Here is a 20,482-nt window from a genome sequence, read left to right on the forward strand (position 1 = left end):
TTGTTAACGTTTTCGCAACCTTAAAAACAACCTTTTACCCCCAATTTCTTTCCATTGTAAGACCAAGAGCCCACATACCATCTTCAAGAACGAGGGCGTCAGAAAGTGAGCTGTCTTCACTGCCGAGGTTTGCTTCTAGGGAGAGAGGAACACGCTTAGGTTATCTGGATACGGCGCTAACTGTTTCTGCAGTAATCGCAGTGCGCACATTTTTAGCAGAAACGTTGACCCCGGTAAAAAACGAGTGGATGGGCGGTAAGGTGACTCTCGGCGCTGTAAGGTATCATGGCGTAGCATCGCTCAGCAAACATGTCCATGTATCTCCTACACTGTATTGTGCTGCAGACGATGTGGTCCCCTTATAAATAACGTGTGCACTTGAATACTTGTTGCTAATAGTGTACGTCAGCCATGGAAAGCTCACCCTCTATAATCAGGGAAGCTCTCTGGGTGGGATTTTTCCCAGATTTGATGCGGTGCTCGTTAATTGAATTTTCAATCTCCTGCAGTTTCCTCAGGGAGTTCAGATACGAGGTCTTTCTTTGTTTCTTCAGCTTTTTGCTGGTGTGGGGATCACTAGCCAAGCGCCGGGCTGCCTCTGTGATCTGGGACTGTATAGAGAACTCTCTCTCCCAGCGTTCCAGCTCGACCTCCTGTAGCAAAGGAAGCACAAGTCCACAGTTCACTTAACTTGCATACGTGAAAGTACCACCTGCAACTTGATTCCTTACATATCATGAACTAGGCAGGTGTCAAGTCATTGAGTTGTAGTATAAGGTGTAACTCCGTGCTTTTCAACCATGCCTTGGGTTCCCCGGGCATCCCTGAAGGGTCCCCTGCAATTTTCTAGTCATTTGAAAATGGTATCAAATACAGAAGAATTTACAATGCATCTGATCACAGAGTTGCTATTAGAGATGGTTTGGGGTTCCTCAGAATTTCACTAAGAACTCCGTGACCCCCCAAATATGTTGGAAACCACTGGTGTAACTCTACTAGTTTGCTGCCAACTCTGTAAATCTGTTGAGTATGTCAACACCAAGATGCGTTAGATAGATGCTGAGCTGCCACTTCCAGGGAGATAAAGGAGTAACAAGCAGATCAAAAGTACTGTAAATAGAGTAATCTGCCCAGCATTACTCAGTGACATTAATAAATAATATGCGCATGAAACAAAAGGAACAAAACCAACTCAGCCTTTGAGTTGAGGGCAAACAAGGGATGCAGTCATAGGAAAAGGCACAATGCAATGGTAAAAGTGCAGGCTTCCTGCAACCCTACACTAAATAAATCATAGTACTGGCTGGGTTGACCCATGATCTTAATACCATCCTTGATCTTTGCCTGGTTAACAAAAGGAGACAAGGGAGAACAATGTACAAGACATAATGAGGTTTAAGGCAACATGTGTGTTAAAGCCCCTTTTTTATAACAAATCTCCACATCTGCCTTGGAGTAAATATGATTGGGCTAAAAGCTCATTAAATTAAACTGCCATCCTGTAGCTGAAAGTGTGACTATTCTAAGCCTGTCGGGAGAACGATCCCTGTCAGTAATAAAGTTTAACCACAACTCTCACACGAATCACCAGGGATTTTCATAAGTCCTCCATCTCCCCAAATGGAACGGAGATGAAATCGCTATTAATTTGGGGTAATGTGGATTCAAACACCACAAGCTGCTGACGTCACTAAATGAACACCCCGATTTCCCCTTGAATTCCCCCAGCTACGGGTTTGTATTTGGGACAAAGCCTCATAAAAATGACTATTTAATTGTTTAGTGTTGATATTGTAGACAGTGCCACATATTAATAAAGGCGATGAATCATTGCTCCACAAAGTTTACATTGTTATGTTTTTTTTTTTAAATAACATCTAACTTTCTCATTTCTAATGAACAATCTCTCTTCCTCTCCATTAATGCACTGGATTAAGGTACCACATGTAATGTACGCTGGAAGTCTCAACCAGACCAGCTTCCCATTAGGCTTCGTCCCCGGGGGTCGCGGATGCGAGTGCGCCGCACACAAAGTACAGCCCTCTGTGAGGCAGACCCCAGTCGGTGTGTGAGCCTGGGCGCACAAGGCGCGATGTGCGACCACCTTTGCCAAAAGACAAGATTTTTGTCTTTTGGTGCGGCGACCAAGCATTGGCCATGTCACGGCGGTGTTTCAGCCGATGAGGGCGAACCAGCCACGTGATGTCATGGCCACGCTCCCACCACACCACCCACCCCGTCGGATCTCCTGTACAGTGGGAGCACAACCGCAGACCACTGGTCCACGCGACGCCAGGCGCTCCAGCGCGCATGTGCACACAGTGACTGGGGCCGTAACTTTAGAGAGAGTAGGGAGATGTAACCAGTGAGGCTTCTTTTAAAAGAACACAGGTTTTGTTGTTTTTCACAAACCTTTAATGCTTTCTACAGTTATTACTGGGAATTTTGAGATTTGCAACAGACCTTTAAAAACAACCCAGGACATTTGGGAGCTTTTTCACATTGTTCTATAATTTTTTTTTTTTTTAAAAAGCCTAAGACTAAGTCTGATTAATTGGTAGGAGACACAAAAACCCAAACAATAATAGAGCTGTCTGGAGGCGCATAAGTCACCCCAGACAATGGTCTTTCTGTGAATGCCGGCCCTAAAAGCTGCTTAAGCTGTTTTCACAGCCAAGGTTCAATGTGCTGCCCCAGAGACTAGTGGGAGAAGCTGAGAACAATCACTGCCTATGATGCTCCTCACACAAACACAAAGCAGATCACCCTATATGTACAAACAACTCTTTTCTTCTGGGAAGAATGGAAAGGAAATCCTTGAATGGTCTCAAAAATAAATGTTACGTTTTCACCTTTTTTGTGTCCTATAGGTTCTGTTTTGATATCATGGTGAGAGCCACTTACTGAGAAATAAGTGGCCAAGTCAGTTTACTGCTTTCATGCAAGTGAATCACAGTGCTCCAGCCTTGAGCAAATTGAAGATAAAGGGGCCCTCATTTTATGCTTTGAGTTACAGCCTTTAGAAATCCCCACTTTCCCCAGGCTGTCTGCCAAGAGGTTCCTAAACTTCAGGACTCTTCAAACAAACTCACTCTTCTACCAAACTGCTCACTTCTCAGTGACCCTCCCTTTTGGCTCATCTCTACCACCCAAGAAATCATATCAAACATCCATCCTCAACTCCACATGAGACTGAATACCCATGGCTTGTAATGTGAGACCTTTACAGCTGTGGCATCGTGAACTCAGGGCACACGCACTCCACAAACTGTACGTACGCACGCACTTTTACCGTAAAACATGAACAAATATACATCTTCTACAATAGACATTCCTTCAGACCCTTGTTGCCTTATCTGGGGACAGGCCTAAACCGGCAGTTGGAGTGTCATACCTGGGGAGGGGGTACTGACTTGGTCACATATATATGGTGTGATGCCTGACAGTACCTGGACCTGCCCTGTTATGGGGCGGGGTTACAAGCCCTTCCCCCGGGTATAAAAGCTGACACTCCACCAAATTAAGTGTGGATGATAATGGGACAGTCTGATACCCTTTTCCCTACCAGAGGGTCAAGGAGATTGGGAGGGGCTCTAGGGGCCTCAAGCCCCTGGGGTCTGCTCCAGGGCTGGAGGACAATCATGCTGTTATGCAATAAACCTGCCGTTTGATCAACTATGGTGTGCGCTTATTGGGAAGGAGTATTGCCTGTGGTCACCAGCAGGATCCAGCAGGATCCTCATGGGATGGAGGCGCTGCACAGTAAAGAGATGGAGAAAGTCTGCCCTGTGGCTCTCAATCTACAACAGCGGAGGCACTCAGACCTCCTGATCCAGCAGGTGAGCTACAGTACCCAGGGAAACACCCATGTAGTGGCCAGATCTTCCGTGGCAGGGGGGGGGGGGGAAAGGGGGGAACAGGTGCTATATATATTCTGAAAGTTCCAACGTTTGCACTCTCAGGCTAAAATGTTTAGGTCCATTTGAAAATAAAATATTGGGTCTGTGTATTATCAGTTTCGGTTACCAACACTGAAATAAACATTTTGAGCATGCACACCCTATATTTATTTTTAAAGCCTCAATATATTTTTTATTGTGGTGTTACATGGACACTTAAGCACAGAAACATCTTCACTAAATGAATCAGTAAACCTTCCAGTTAATGTGTTACTATTATTATCTACACTTTGGATGTCAAGCCAGGAATGAGTGCAACAGGGAGCGTCAGGAACAAAACATTGTGCGGAAAGGCAGATCAGATATTGTACTCCAAAATTAGTGTACTCCATAGGATAGACCAGGGGTGCTCAACTCCAGTCCTCAAGCCCCGCCAACAGGTCAGGTTTTCAAGCTATCCCAGCTTCAGCATAGGTGGCACAATCAGAGGCTAAGTCTTCTGAGTCAATCAGAGGCTAAGTCTGACTTGTTGGGGGGGGAGGAGGGGCGCTTTGAGGACTAGAGTTGAGCACCCCTGGGATAGACACAAGGCTACCCTAAATACGGGAGAAAGCCAAGGATCAAATAGGCTGAGGTTTTACAGCAGATCGAAAAAATGGCCAGGCTATATGAGCCAAGTCGTTCTCATCTATCGCTTCTATGTTTAAGAAGAACACTGTGTACTAAATATTAGTATCAAGTGTGTTGTTTTCCTCTCCAAAGCTTTGTAGGGATTGTCTCTTTAAATCTGAATAAAAGTGTATTCAAATCTACGCACACAGTGTAGTTGGTGATTACAGGATTGATGAATAAATCAGTGACTGTTGTAATGCAGTTATGCATTTTCTGTTTCTCGTTCACACACTTTTTTTCTGTGCCTTGTCTTGTGCGAGCTAAGGTATTGCTGAATTATTTTCGAAAATGTTTTTTTTGCAATACTAGAATTCTCATGAACTCTTATCAGCGTCTCCGGAGGTTCCGAGACATCGTCCCACTATGCGCGCTTTAACACTTACTGTATATAGAAGCACATCAAACTGGAAAACAATGTATTGGCGGCAAATTGTAGACATTCGTAACTGACAAAAAAACTTGCCAAACAAAATCAGAAATATTGGCCAAAAATATTAAATGCAAATATCTTACACAAAGCAATTTTTTTTCCTGTAAATGTTGAAGATATTTGGGCCTTTTGCACGAAATGGCAAGTTTCACATTATTTGCATACACACAGTCAGACCTGCTCATAGTTTGCCTTGTGAATGACCAAAGTTAAGATTTGAGAAAACTTTTTGCAAAGCCGCACAAATATATTAAAACATCCACAAACTGAGCCGAGACATATTTATATCTTTAATCTGAACCTGCAGTATTGATGGAAACACTGGCTCGCCCATTGTTCACTATACACAGACATGAAAATAACCGTTTCTATCAACTATGACCTTCACATCATCAGCCTTCCACCGCACATAGAATACGGTCTGGCCTGTATGATATATATCAATACCTGGTAACCAATCATGTTTCACTCTCGGTCTTGTTTTTCAATGCTTTAAACAAAGTGCAGGAAGAGCTTTATATCAAGCACTCACCTCTCCTTTTGGAACAATTTTCTGGTCATCCAGTTTAAACGCTGTACCTATTCTTCTCCGAACGGCAGGTGGTTCCTCTCCGGGATCCAACGGGTACTCTCTTGGCAGTTTACCCGTAAGCTCCTAGAGATGAAGACATTCGATCAATAATAAGAATACATATATACTGCCACGTGGCAAATGGGATTAATATCCTTCTCTAAAAAGAAAAATACGTGCGGTTCAGTTATAATTACTGCATTTTTAGGTAGTTAGTTGTCAGGGATTGTTTGGAAATGTGATTAAATTCAGAAAAAAAAGAATTGTTAAAATACCAACAAAAAAATAAACTTTTAAACAGCTTGTGGTAATTTATGGCTTTTAAGTAGATTCTCTTTCTTCCAAAATAGAAGTTCCAGATACATTTGTTTAATAAACCTGTTTTTGGTCCACGGAAACGCCTATTTCTATAGGAATATAATTAAATAGCCGTGTTAGTCCAGTTGTGATAGCACAGAGTAAATGAGTACTTCAGCATCAGGCGATAGCTTTTTTTATTTGAACTGATAATTGATATTATAGGACAAGCTATTGAGAGTTCTCGCTCTTCCTCAGGTCGGCAATACTGAGCAGAACTCTCGAAACCTTGTCCTATAATATCAATTGTGAGTCCAAATAAAAAAAAGGTATCACCTAATGTGGAAGTACTCATTTACTCTGTACTATAGGTACATTCACCTACACCGGGGCTCTGGAACTCCCGTCCCATGGGTCAAATCCGGCCTGTGTAGGGCATGAAAGTGGGTCCTGTACGGTCTTCTTCTGCTAATTTCATTGTAGTTGTCTAAGCAGCCAAGTGCCTGTTTTTTTTTTTTTTTAACACTAACTCACTTTGTGAGCTCCGGTAATAGAAACATACATGGTACAGGGCGTTTCAGGATAACAATTTGCCAGTCTTTAAATGTATCCGCAATGACATTAGAATATTCTTCTGGCCCTTCTGTTCCTACTTTTTCCCTGGTACGGCCCCCGTTGGAAAACGGAATGAAGAGCCCTGACCTACACTATGTACCCCATAGGCAGGAAGACAGGGGGCGCTACACATACCAGCACAAGATGTGTAGAAGGAAATAAAACCTTCATCCTTTATCCTTGTTTGATATGTCTGAGGAATCGATAAATAAATATTTGAATATGTAATGTTATCTTGCCAGCACATCCTAATTATCCTTGGTGACAAAGGCCTTCTGGTACACGGAAGCAGGACTGGTCAAAGTTTACGGAGTGAAAACCGTTGTGGCAGCTGTGTGAATTATGAAAAAAGGAGTACTGTGCTTCATTAGTAGGTGTGCACGTTACGTATACTAAGAGACCTTTAAAAAAACAGGTTCTTTTTCTATACATGGCAACTGTAAGGAAGTACTTCCTCTTTAGAAAAGTACTAGATACATGGAAAAGCCTCCCAGTAGAATAGCACAGTAAATTAATTCCAGAATACCTGGGATACACAAGAGAAATGTAAATAAGTAACATTACAACGAATGGACCAGGTGAGTCCAATGTTAATTGTCTACTATACTTTTCTATTGTTCTCTAATCTATTAAATATTATGACATTTCTAAATTGTTTAAAAGCACCCTGAAAATATGTGGGATTGCTAATAACCACGCAGGAGGAGCAAGAGATATCAAATATCCCTGACAATGCATAACATTTGTTACTATTTTTTTTAGCTACTGCATCTGCATTCTTATCATAAGAGATATTTGTCCAAAGAAACAACTTATGATTATACATACAAAATTACAATATCTCCGTCACATGTCAATCTCAGATCTGCTTTCCCAGAAACATGACTCCGTGAGCTAGCGTTGACCAAACCCAATTTAATAAGTAACCACAGATATACAGGCCACGGTAACCCGATTCCTTTTGTCAAGGTTTGGTCACTCTTCATTGATTGCCATGCTTAGCTGTCCTCCCACACTCTGCCCAAGCCACAAAGAGAATTCGCACAGGAAATCATTATGATTCCTTAAATTCCTAGCAGGGGGCTGGGGAGGGAAGGAGCCCGAAAGGGTTTTTTTTTATAACAGTTTTGCAAACACAAGGTAATTAGGCGAGTGATTCTACAACCCCCTTGTTTCTGGAGAGAACTCCAGTTATCCTCCAGTCTAGAAAAAACAACACGAATTCCTAGTCGCACTGGGATATAATCCCAACGTAAACAGCTGTATTAGTTCACGGTCGACACAAATGCCCTATTACAAGGCTTTTCATCACTTCACTGCATTCATTTGCAATGACTTCTTTATACTTTATTTTTTTTTACATATACTGTCATGCTGTTTTTCTTTTTATGGGACAATCCTTCCAAGGGCCAAAGTCAACCAATGACAGGGTAACGTTCAATGGGTTAAATGTATGCAACGTCCATCTCTTCCCCCCCCCCCCCCCAAGAAATTAGACAGCTATTTTTAAATACTGTTTTTCAATTCATTGAAGACAGAGTAAGGGGGGCTGCTAACAAATTTAATCTGCAGACATAACCTCCAAGCACTGAAATCCGGGAGATTTGGGGGTTCTGGCCAAGACGCGTCACTTCAATGAAAAAGTACAACATTTTATCAGTGAGATTCCATTGAAGTCTAGGAGTCGCCAAAAATCAGCGAGAACAAGAAAATCTGTCAGTTGACAGGACTGACAGGTCTGAATCCGTGATACATAATTACAAAACAAACCATTTATGCTGTGCAGTTATACCGGACCTATATCTGAATTTGTACAGACTTGTGCAACTTGGGATTTTCCAGAGAAAAGCAGAACATTTGAGAGCTTTAGCTAAGAGTTCTATTTTCCCCTGAGGTTGCATCCATTAAAACACGATTATTCTCTTGGCAGGTTGGGTGAGGGAATAAGGCCTGGGACATAGTGCCTTTAACAGTGCTGAGGCGCGCGGAGGCTCAGGGAAAGCGGTGCTTTCCCTGGCCTTACACAGCGCGCCATCGGGGGGCAGGATGGGGGCGGGCCAGTGACGTCACGGAGCTGGTTCTCCCTCATTGGGCGAACCACTCACGTGACCGGCCCTGCGCTCCGGCAAGCGGGGAAATTTCAAAACACCGTCAGACACACGCTTCCCCAAGCGTGCTGACGCGTGCGCGAGCTGCAGGGGCTCAGTGCCGAGCAGCAGCACGGCTCAGCACGAGTCAGCGCATAAGCGCTGACCATGCCCGAGGTAACTGGGTAGGGGAGGGAACGTTGGAGTGACCAAAAGATTACTTTTAGACCAATATTGGGGGTCAGGGACGAAGCCTCAAGAACTGCAATATTCCTGGGGCTGTGTTTGTGGCCTCTGTGGAAGCACAATGTAGAAAGTCATAGTGAGTGATGCCAAGTGCCTAGTGCCTAGAAATAACTTCATTTCTTAATCACAAACTATGGGGCCATGAGATGTTCAGCACTCAGACTGACAGCTACATAAACCTTCACTACTCTTCAAGACCTTTCCTTCCAGATGTACCTGCCTTGCATGAAAAAGCAAAACATTGCTGGAAAGGGGCCCAATGACTACTACAGCAGAGCAGCGAGATTAGAAGGGAGGGGGGTCAATTGGGCCCAAACCTAGAGGGGACCCATAGAGGTTCGGATTAGGGGTCAAGTATTTACGTTGAGTCGTAGTAAGAGCGGGGCAAAGCTGCAGCGACCCCACTAGTGAGCGGTCCTTCTCAAAACTAAAACGCACAAGGATGAGGTTAGGATCCAAATGGGACAAGATCGACTAAATAGTCTGTTAATCATGAGCACCGAGAGGACTTGACTTATTGAAAATCATTGACGAGTTTAGCCGACAAAAACCTGGGAAAAGACCAATGTAATGTTAGACGTGGAGTTGCCTCTCTGGGGAAAATGGAATGCAAATAACGGTCCACCCCCAAAAATTGCACGTTCTTGTTCTAAATTGTTTTGATTAACGATTTAGTTCCAAAATGGAAGATTGTTTTTATGAAAGCGCTGTTTAGCGTTTATACAGGGTTCGGCAAGGGATCGGTTCCAATGTTTGGAAATATAAAAAAATATTTAATTAGTGATGTCATAGTATCAATGAGAACATTGGTGTAGCCCTGACCTGATGCATACTCAGGTCTATTACTGCAGGATGTAATAGGGAGTAGGGGCCATGACCGGGGTTCCCTCCGGGGCTCAGGGAACCCTCAATCCATCCCTGCAGCTAAATGGCCATCACCACATGCCACCCCTGCAAGGTAGCATCTCCACGCACGTCGTGCATGAAACAGGAAGAGACGCCGGGTCCCTTACCGCTTCTCTCAGACACAGTTTCTTCAGCTCGTCCAGCCGCTGGCGTAGCGTCTCCTCCAGAGCTTCCTGCCTGGATTTCAGTGCAGCCAGCATGTCTTTCTTGGCAGACTGGGAACTGTCGGACTCCTGGGAACCTGTCAACAAACAAATGATTTCACTACGGCCAGCTGACAGCAGCCTGTACATCTGGAGCATTAATGAATTTTCATTCAGAAAGTCCCAGCTTCTCTAGTGTGAGAAACATGGGACACAGCGTAGCGGGCTTGATTCTCTTTGCATGATCTGATGCTTGTTTCCCTTTTGCCTAACACAATGCACCTGGCTATTTATTGCTGCGTAGGTTGTTTAGCACTTTTATTTCATGGGGATGGCCCAGGAATGACCATTTATTAAATTAAATATGAACCAAAAACAATTAGCACACTCCATATATATCTGTAAATGCCTAGTGGCTAGTCCATGCTCACCAAATAAAAAAAGTAGAGAACAATAAATATACACACAGTCCTGCAAGCTCAAAACCCAAACCCACTACACTATATACATATAGTCGTATCAGTAGGAGTGCTACTGGGGCAGTACTCACTGGGCCCAGTTACACTACTATTGAGATAGATAAAAGAAGAGGAGAGAGGGGGTGAGTGAGGCAAAGAGGGAGTGTGAGTGAGACGCAGGGGAGAGAAATACATGCGAGGCGGGAGAGTGAGAGGGGGCGAGACGGAAGGGAGAGAAATACATGGGAAGAGGGGGGGAGAGAGGGGGCTTGTGAGGTGTGAAAAGGGGGGGGGGGGCGGTTCGCAATACTGCAAGGGAGGCCCCGCTTAAAATGTTTGTCCTGGGCCATACGATTTCTGTAGGCGGCCCTGCTGGTAACCACCTTCCATGCTGGTCACCACCTCCAATCAATTGAATAGCCTGTAAGCAGCTATTTCTACGAAGCCATGCTGCAAGGCATCTTATGGAGTAGCATGGCTTAGTAAATACGGACCTAATTCTTTCTAAAGAAGTAAATAACTTTGATATAGTATTTATAAAACGTACTGCTGGCGCCTATGTTGCGGCATAGTGCTGTCAGTCACCGCTGCAACTGGCAACAGCGCCACCTATCCTGCTTTACTAGCGTGTGTGTGTGTGTAGATCAGTGTGTTTGTGTGTGTGATTGCTAGTCTGTGTGTGTGAGATTGTCAGTTAGTGTGCATGAGCAGGGCCATCTTAACAGCATTATAGGCCCCCGGGCAAAGCAGTGCACTGGGTCACTGCCAACTCTCCGCTACAAGTCGTAATTTTTCTCCTTTGAATGTTGAGGCGGGTGATCGGGAAATTAGTGTTAAATTCTGGTCTGTGCATAGATTAGCGTGGGGCCCCTATGCTCGTGGGGCCTCCGGGCAACTGCCCAGCGTGCCCATGCGTTAAGACGTCACTGTGCCTGAGTCAGCATGTAAGTGTGTGTGTGTGTAGCTCAGTGTGTATGTAGCTCAGTGTGTGATTGACAATCACACACACAGACTGGCAGTCAGTGTGCGTGAGTCAGCATGTGCGTGAGTCAGTGTGTCAGTCAGTGTGCGTGTTTCACAGATACACAGTGACACACACACACACAGAACTGACGTCTGGGGGAATAAAAGTGAAAGGGGAGAGGGGGAGTGCCGTGACGCTCCCTCCCACACATTGGCTCCTAAAACTTATGGCCGGCTCCCACATTTTGTCATATTATAGTGCACCCCTGAACACTCAACCTGGCTAAAGATGCAGGGGCATTTTAAAGACATATTTCCTCTGGCCAAGAAGATTACAGTTCAGAATAGATGTGTATATACATACTCCGTATGATATCACATGCATATCATATTGGACTTTTTATTCTACAGAGAAACTCGCTGAGCTATTCAGTATTTGTGAAAATTGGTGGGATTCTTTCAGATTATATTTCAGGACACAGGTGTATACCCACAACCCCATATATGTTATTACATGCATGGCATGGCATATTGGACTTGTCCTACAAAGAAATAACACTGAACCATTCACTATATGTAAAAATTGGTGGAATTTTTCGGAAACAATACGCTAAAAAAAGGTCTCCACAAGGTACCTTTGAATACAACAATTCTGCATGCTTCATATTAAATTAGCAGGTGTCATGTTATAACAAGCAAGTGCCTTGGGCAGTGGGAACAGCCTGTTCTCTTACAATATTCATGCCCATGCCTGCATTCTAACAATTAGTAACTCCTACACCACTTGTTATCATAATAGTTAACTACCAGATTTATCTATTTATCAAGCAATTAAAACATCAGCATAAACACTAATACAGCCCACTTATTTGAACCATTTAATTTAATTATACCATGTCTACTTTTTTTTAATAAACAGTTTTTGCAATTGTCTGCAGATATCCTATGAGAAAGGTTCAGTTTTATTATTTATTTATACTTTAGTACCAACAGATTGCAGTCCGATATTACACACACATTTATAAACATTAATGCAATATCATTTGTCTAATGTTACGATATATAAAAAAAAAGTATGCACATTGCTATCTGCACAGGTGGTACACAAAGAAAGGTGAAAAGGAGTCGTGAAAAATCAAATCATTGAATAATGTCCATTACAGGACTCCCTAGTAGTGAATGAGTTACAAAAAAGTCGAGAAGGTTTTAAAAGGCAAGAAGCAAGAAAAACAACCTTCCAGATCAGCTGTGCTGCTGCCAAGTTCTCCAGACATCTGCTAAATCCACAGAGCCATATCATCGCTAGTAGATATACAAGTGTTACAACTCAGGCTGATGCCAGAACGAGCTATTTATTGCTTAGTAATCTGTCACCAGCTAAGGTTTGGACAAATTGAGTGGAGACCTTACAATGTGGAGTTTATCTACACGAGACGAGGAAAACAAGAACGCAAATTTAATTTGATTATTTTGCGGCACTGGTGGTGTTATTTTGGGACACTTTTAAATAGTCTAATCTTAAAAAGGTATTCAACACCCCACGGGAGTGACAGTGTACAAGCAACAAATATATGCCACGATTACCAAAGGAATGTAAAATAGCTACGACGGTTTTCACAGGGTACAAACAGACGAGAGCTTGGGAAAGTCTGCTGGTAACTACTGTAGCTCAATTTGAGTTGTATTGTATGTCTTTATTTGTATAGCGCCATTAATGTACATAGCGCTTCACAGTACTGTAGTAATACACGTGTTAATCATATAAATAACAAATAATATAAACAAGTCATGGGAATACGTGTTTCAGACATAAACGTAACATTTAGGAAAAGGAGTCCTTGCTCTTAGGAGCTTACAATCTAATTGGTAGGTAGGAGGAAGAGACAGTAGGAGGGCATTTTGGTAAGTGCTTCTGCAGGGGGCCAAGCTTTATGTATCATTTGTTTAGTACAGGGGGCGCAAACATTTTTCCCTGCGCTCCCCTGCCGGCACTCCCGCGCCCCCCCCCCCCCTTACCCACGCTCCGGCGTAATGATGTCACGTTGCCATAGCAACGCGACGTCACATGACCTGGCGACATAGGAAGGAAGCCGCCGGAGCCAAGGTAAGTAGGTTTACAGAGGCCCTGCAGCTCCCCGGGCACTTAATTTAAGTGCCTTCGGGAAGTGCGCGGGGCCCCTGTAAACCCCGCGCCGGCATTCTTGTGCCCCTCCTGGGGGTCGCGCCCCCCAGTTTGCGCACCGCTTGTCGAGTAATATCTACAGTGCTACTCGTATGCTTCTTTAGGCAAGTGTGTCTTAAGTTGGGTCTTACAGGTGGATAGAGAGGGTGCTAGTCGGGTACAGAGGGGAAGGGCATTCCAGAGGTGTGGGGCAGTCAGTGAGAAAGGTTTAAGGCGGGAGAGGGCTTTAGATACAAAGGGGGTAGAGAGAAGACATCCTTGAGCAGAACGCAAGAATCGGGATGGTGCATAGCGAGAAATTAGGGATGAGATGTAAGGAGGGGCAGAAGAGTGTAAAGCTCCATATAGTATGTCCAAACAGACGTTAGATGCTCAGCACACCAACACTGCTTGTAGAAATCAACAAGGGGCAGTAGTAAAAAAAAACCAAAACAAATAAATCAGAAGCTCATAGAAACATAGAAATTGTCTGAGGCAGAAGAACCAATTTGCTTCCTACAGCAGTCTACCTATTCTATCTGCATTGAAACCTGTGACCTCATTAAATTAGTTTCTTTCATATTTAGGATTAACTTGTACCTTCACCGTCAAAAAATGCTGCTAAAGACTTAAGAAGTACGAAGAACGAAAATGAATCTATCGATGTGCCCGTCCCAAAGTACCTCGCACAGACAATGAGATCCATCAGGGAAAGGAATCCTCCTTACATTGTAGGCCAATAGCATTGCCCTTCTTCAAATTGAAAAAAAAAAACACACAAAGACACACACACAAGCTTAGAGATTTGCCGTAGAGTGCCGTGCTGGTCATCGTAACCTTTGCCAAACAAATGACATCCAAATGTGATTTACATGGCAGGTGTAAATTTTAAGCACAACAAATAATGTCATTGGATAGCTATCCCAAGCAACAAGCAGGCTGAAAAAATAGTCCAAAAACAAACACCATCACATGTTCCTGAATAACAGATAGGATTTCCTTATAGGCCAGGCCAGACAATGAGCTACCTCTTCCCATGGACCCTTGGGAGCTCATCACAGGATACACACGCGCTCACATCCTTCTTGACGAGCATTCTTCACTGACAGAGCTGCACTGTGTCTTTTTAGGACAGTAATAATGTGAAGGCTTCAAAACAGCAGTGCAAAGTCACCCAGCTTCTCAAGCAGGGCTCCTAACCATTTCTTATCTCTGGGATTTCCTAGTGCAGATCCGCACTGATCCGAAACTAGAATCTCACTGCTCTGTAAATAAACATCTTTTAAATAGGTTTTAATGTTAGGATATTGCCCTAATTTTCACTCAGCTGGCCACACATGAAAAAAATATATTCCGCCTTACTTTAAAAGGTAATTCCCAACCTGGTACGCTATGCCACTCATTCTGTAAAGGCTCGTTCAAAAACGTTCTATTATCGTACTTGAAATGCTAGAATTATATACAGTTTTGTTGGCGATCATGTTGAGTAATGTTATAGTTGTGGGTCTCTTTGGCAGTGAAGGGATTGACTGGTGTTTGGAAAACAAGCATCATATTCCAGGCAACCCGTACGTCTGTCACACTCCACATTACTAGAATGAAGGGAAACATCTGGATGTGAAAACAACACTTTTCTAAACTGACAGACATATTGAAGAATTTTGGTTGACTCCGAGTGCCAGTCAACATTAATATAGGATGGCGTCATTGTGTCCTTTTCCAAACACCAAACATTGTGTCTTTGTTTGGCAGCAGTAAAAATGAAAGGGCAAACATGGTAGAATGGTGATTTTTTTTTTAAAAGCACAGTTAAATAACAATAGGAGGAAATGTGTAGGGTAGTAGAAATGTGGCAATGACTGGGGAACTTTGAAAACTGAAAGACCACACCTACAGTATCAACTTACTATTTAAAGAATTTTAGTACAGCAAGAGCCATGTCTGAGATTAATGTGCAACTTGTGTTATTGGCCACTGTGATAGCACAGCATGTCATAGTGTAACTCAAAACACCACATAACATTCCACCGGTTTTGTGATATAATACAATGCTACGTCGCGAGGTCATGTGGCAACGTGACGTCATGACGCCGACGGTAAGGTAAGAGGCGGGGGAGGGGCGTCAGGGGGCAGCAGGGAAAATTTTTTACACTCCCTGCCTTAGGTGACTGCCGCCCTGCAGCCGGGATGACTCCTGGATTGCCCAAAATCGTTTTCAGTAATGTGCTGAAGAAAAAAGTCCTCCTTGGCGCTGGTCCTCAGAGTGATTATGATGAATAGTGATATAGCTCCGCACCACTTTTCGACTGTCGCGTGATGACGCGATGACGCATCACACTAAAGCAATTGGCGCTGCCCAGGATTCCTCTGCAAGCTTCTCCGAACACAGCTCTCCTCCTCTGACACACTGCCAACGGTCTCAGCACCATTAAAACACACCCTACGTGTTTCACGAGTACCAGGGGTTATACCCCTGAGGAAGCGAGCTGGTACTCGTGAAACGCGTAGGGTGTGTATTACTGGTGCTGAGCCCGTTGGCAGTGTGTCAGAGGAGGAGAGCAGTGTTCGGAGAAGCCTGCATAGGAGAGTAGAGGATTCCCTGGCAGCGCCAATTGCTTTAGTGTGACGCGTCGTCGCATCATCACGCGACAAATTCGAAACGTGGGGTGGAGCTTACCCATGAAACAGGAAGAGATCGAGGGCCGCACTACAGCAGGCAGATACACGACAGCACAAACTCCATGCTGCATACATCAAGGCAGAGAGGACAACACGCTGAACTCCCCCCTGACGCCAAAAACAGCAGCACCTTGATCTTATTTGATCTACATGCGCATTTTTATCCATAAATTCGTGAGCGAGATTCCACTCGATTCTCTATTTTATGTTGTAATAAATTGTTGTACTTTATTGTACCATGAGGGTTTTTTCTACATAATCCATGCCATCTTTTCATACTCATGGTACCTACAGTACCCTGACATTTGGAGCTAAGTATTCATGTTATAGCATTGCCATTCACTTACCTTTATTGGTCTTTAGGTGTATTTCCATGTATTTTGGAATCACCCCAGTTAGTTTGTTATAAGTGTGTATTATCTACTTCTTTCCCTATATCAGTCCTGGAGAGGATTCAAAAGGGCACTTAACATAATCATATATAGAGAAGTGCTTAGGGTATCACATAATGCACAAGTGGTGATTTTGTTTAAGTAGATGTACTAGAAGGTTTACACTGATTTATTTTGGGTTGTTTCCCTATATCACTCTTCATCTTAATCACTCTGAGGACCTGCGCCAAGGACGACTTTTCTTCAGCACAACAAAAGGACAAACCTGTTGGACAGATATCTTTTTCAGCCTATTATTATGTTATACTAAAGAGAGAGTCTTACAAACAAAGAGAGGGTGCAACCACAACAGGAAGGTACACTCCATGACTGTGCAAAAAGGGAGGGGAACTTAAGGAATAGTGAAATAAATAAACCAAAGCAGATTAATGATCACAATGGGGAAATGAGTAAGTAATGCTGCTCCACATCCATTTGCTATTGTGCTATCTGAACAAAGAGCCAGTTTAGGAAGTTGTACAAAGTTGCAGTAATGCCAGTTCAATGGGAGAAGCCAACTTAAACAGAAAGGTGAACCTACAACAACCAATCATACACTGCAGCCTCACACAGCGTGTTTTATCCAATAACAACATAAACGCAGGGCAGGGGAAAAGATCGGTGGATGTTTTTCTTCTTCATTATCTTGTATCCAAAACCCCTTTTTGCAAAACATAGTAACACTTGTTTAAATAACCTCCAAAATTAGAAATTAAGCACACACACACAAAAAGAGGAAAATCCAGACCACCTGTGTGGATTACTGCAGGCACAATAAAGGGTAGAATCCAGCTGCTAGTCCTCTCTATGTGATGCCAAGAACCGGCAATAGAAAGTGTGACTGCACTCAGCTTGTTATTATGTATTCCTTTCAATACGTTAGTAATAATAATTAGGTTGACACCCTAACAATGATCAGTTGGACCTGGTGACTTCACTGCGATTGCTCCCTTAAAAAGGCAAGATGGGCCTCTCAAACACATCCGTCATCCACTGAAGATCGGCTTAAAACTAGGATCCTTTTCTTACATCTGTATGTTACTAGCTTCCACAGACTTGATCTGGACCAATGTGGCTATAGGAATTCTGTTTCAGCCTCCAATCTTTCAGTGCCAAAAGAATGATGGGTGTATCTTACATTGTGCGTAAGTTAAAATGATGACCGTCGCCCACATGATTTCAGCAACACTTCTCAAGAATTTACTATTTCATTATTCACTGCACTTCCGCCTACAAATTGCTCACTTGACACAAGTTGAACGTCTTCTTCTTGCGCAATGAATCTGTATCTCAGAATGACAGTAGCTGGGCTGTCCAAAGGAAAAACTCGTTTTGCCTGTTGTGTGCTTTCTAGTTCCACCAACGTTCAATATAAAACTGTATTGAGCACCTGATAAAGGAACCAGGTTTTGTTGTCTCTAGTGCCATGCTCAGGGAATATACATCGGGTACCAATATGTTGCTTTTGGCAGCTATAGGCTTAATAAAGCGCTCTGTTTATTTGTCATCGTAGGGTGTTCCCACTTGGCCTTCCTATCTGCTGTTGCACATGGGCCACTTTTATTCCAAAACACTGTCACTCCCCCAATACTTCCCAACCCCTACAAATGAAGCACGTTATGTGATGAGCCAGTGGTAACATGCACGATCCCTATATTTAACAGGCACAGACTTACCTGAGGACAACAGACTTCCGCTGCTTCCGCTAATGATTTTGCCTTTGCTTCCCATGTTGGCCAGTTTCGACGTCTTTAACGTTCCCGTTTCTGTAAGGTCAATGGCGATCTCGCTCAGGCTTCTCGCCGCATGTATTTTGGACTGCGGGGGAAATTACGTTTACAAAACGTCAGTATGTTTCTATACTTCACAAAACACTGTTCGTATGTTACTGGTGAAATGGTGACGGTTAGAAGTCTTCCAGCGCAAAAGGAAGCCCCCTCATTTACCTCCCCTGCACACACCCTTTATACAGTAGATTTGCCCCATTCATTCAGTTTGTACGGTGTCTCAACAAAACGGCAATCAACTATTAAGAAAAGCAAAGGTGTGCTGGTATCTCTGCAATGTTTAAAGCGCCCACGTCACGCAGGCCAATAGGAAGCCGAACGTGATGACGTCACGACTTCCTGTTGGTCCGCATGGTGCGGGAGATTTGCAACGCCGCTATTACGTGTACCTTGCTAGCCGAGCACCTACCGGCATCCCCTACGGAGGTATCTCCGGAAGCAGGGGGTCCCCGGAGCTGAAAAGAATGGGATTCAGCTCCAGACACCCCCTGTTTCAACCCTATGTTAAGAATAAAAAATAAAAAATCACATGCTTGGATTGCCTCTTTAAAATGTATCAAAGATGAAAATCCTACTGGTTTCAACAAGAATCCCTGATAAATGTGCTGCAGTTTTTTTGCACACATATTGCAGCTAAAAGACGGATAAGCAGACTCCAAAGTGTTCATTAGCATGTCAAAACTCAAACTACAACAATGTGTGCAGTGTTCCCCGTTACATACCTGTATAGTTACCTTAGAATAACATGAAGGTTTAGAATTATATTTCAAAATCAATAGAAAAACTATTGTCATTTGCTATTGTATTTCTCATCACTGTGAGAAATATCATAACATTTCAACCGGAAATGTTACATTTAGTAGCAAAGTATTTATCAGGTTTTATTTTAAAGCTTTAATAAAACTTTTCTATTGCAAATCAGCCAAGTACAGTATTTTGACATGCTGCTCAGTAAGTTGCGAGATAGGACCGGACAGCTAAAATCTCGTAAACCATTGGCAAGATTTTAAACTTGTCTACAAGTAGGGACAGACCAGCCAGTGCCGGAATGGATGAGAGAACCGGGTTATTTTTATTGCTACAAAACGTTCTTCTGTTTTTGGGCACCTTTACATTGCTTGTCTCGCAGTTTAATGAATAAGCCCCAGACACTTCAATAGGGTCTAACTCGCTGAAGGCTGTAGTTTCGACTAAGAATATCTTCTGAAAACACGAATTCAGAAGCAGCCCTTCCTCTTCCTCAGGTTGGGGCGGTACTGCAGTACTGACCTACAAATTATTTGTTACCAGGAAAAACACCCCCAGAGAAGCAGTGCTGTTAGAAATCAGAAGTCAGTGAGTAATTAGGGAGAGAGAAAGACTGCCTGGTAAACAGACCATGGTGTTAAAAGCCCAATAACACACAGCACATTTACTGGGGACCCTTACCCAAGTGCAGAAAGGATGACAGTGATCGTTACAAGTGTAATAAAGGCTGACTCATAAAACATCTCTTAGGCCGCGTTTATAGTGCCAGCGACGCTGACGTCACGGTGCGGTCGCTGGAAAAATGAAACTGAAGTGACTTCCAGTGATCAAGCCGTCGCGCCTACTATAAGCGCACGTGACGGCATCAATACATTTGTTTTGACGCGGCGTCGTTGTCGCCGGCGCTATGAGTGCGGCCGTAGGCGCTTCACAACTGATTATTATTAAGACTCCCCGAAAACATAAAAGCGACTTAAGATTTCCCATTATAGAGTTCCTCATTTTCACACCAAAAAATAGGCACAAAACAAAAAACCTCCATGTGGCAGTGAAGGGATACAACTGAGCACACCTTTGTGACAATATTTATTACACGACTATAAATGCCGTTAATTATTATTTCACTTGCGTAACTGCTATGAAAGCAAAAGCATGCTGTCCGCAAGTTCGTATCAGTTGTATTTTATGTCCAAGTGGGAAGAAGCAAAACAATGTGACGTTGTAATTCTGACAATGCAGTGTCATGAGCTGCACACCCACACACAGCATTCCGCAGGCAGCTCTCAGACTGAGCACGCCGCCGGGGTGCGTGTTAAAGGACAGATAGCAGAGACATCGGGAGTTCCCAAAGCCCTTCCAGCAATACCAGAAACGTGATAGACTAGGTGCC

At 43.5% G+C, this 20,482-nt stretch overlaps 1 protein-coding gene across 8 annotated transcripts in view; it reads right to left on the reverse strand.

Annotated features, from left to right (window-relative positions):
- Nucleotides 1-20,482, reverse strand: part of FRMD4A (FERM domain containing 4A) — a 523,694-nt gene that overhangs the window by 21,453 nt on the left and 481,759 nt on the right. For all 8 annotated transcript variants that reach the window (XM_075599524.1, XM_075599522.1, XM_075599523.1 and 5 more), the window contains exons 14-18: nt 18,235-18,376; nt 9,831-9,964; nt 5,534-5,656; nt 425-653; nt 79-135 (exon numbers count right to left, since the gene is read on the reverse strand). In XM_075599524.1, coding sequence (XP_075455639.1) covers nt 79-135; nt 425-653; nt 5,534-5,656; nt 9,831-9,964; nt 18,235-18,376 — 685 coding nt within the window. The remainder of the gene's footprint in view (nt 1-78; nt 136-424; nt 654-5,533; nt 5,657-9,830; nt 9,965-18,234; nt 18,377-20,482) is intronic.

Source organism: Ascaphus truei, chromosome 5, assembly GCF_040206685.1.
Source record: "Ascaphus truei isolate aAscTru1 chromosome 5, aAscTru1.hap1, whole genome shotgun sequence".
Classification (NCBI taxonomy): Eukaryota; Metazoa; Chordata; class Amphibia; order Anura; family Ascaphidae; genus Ascaphus; species Ascaphus truei.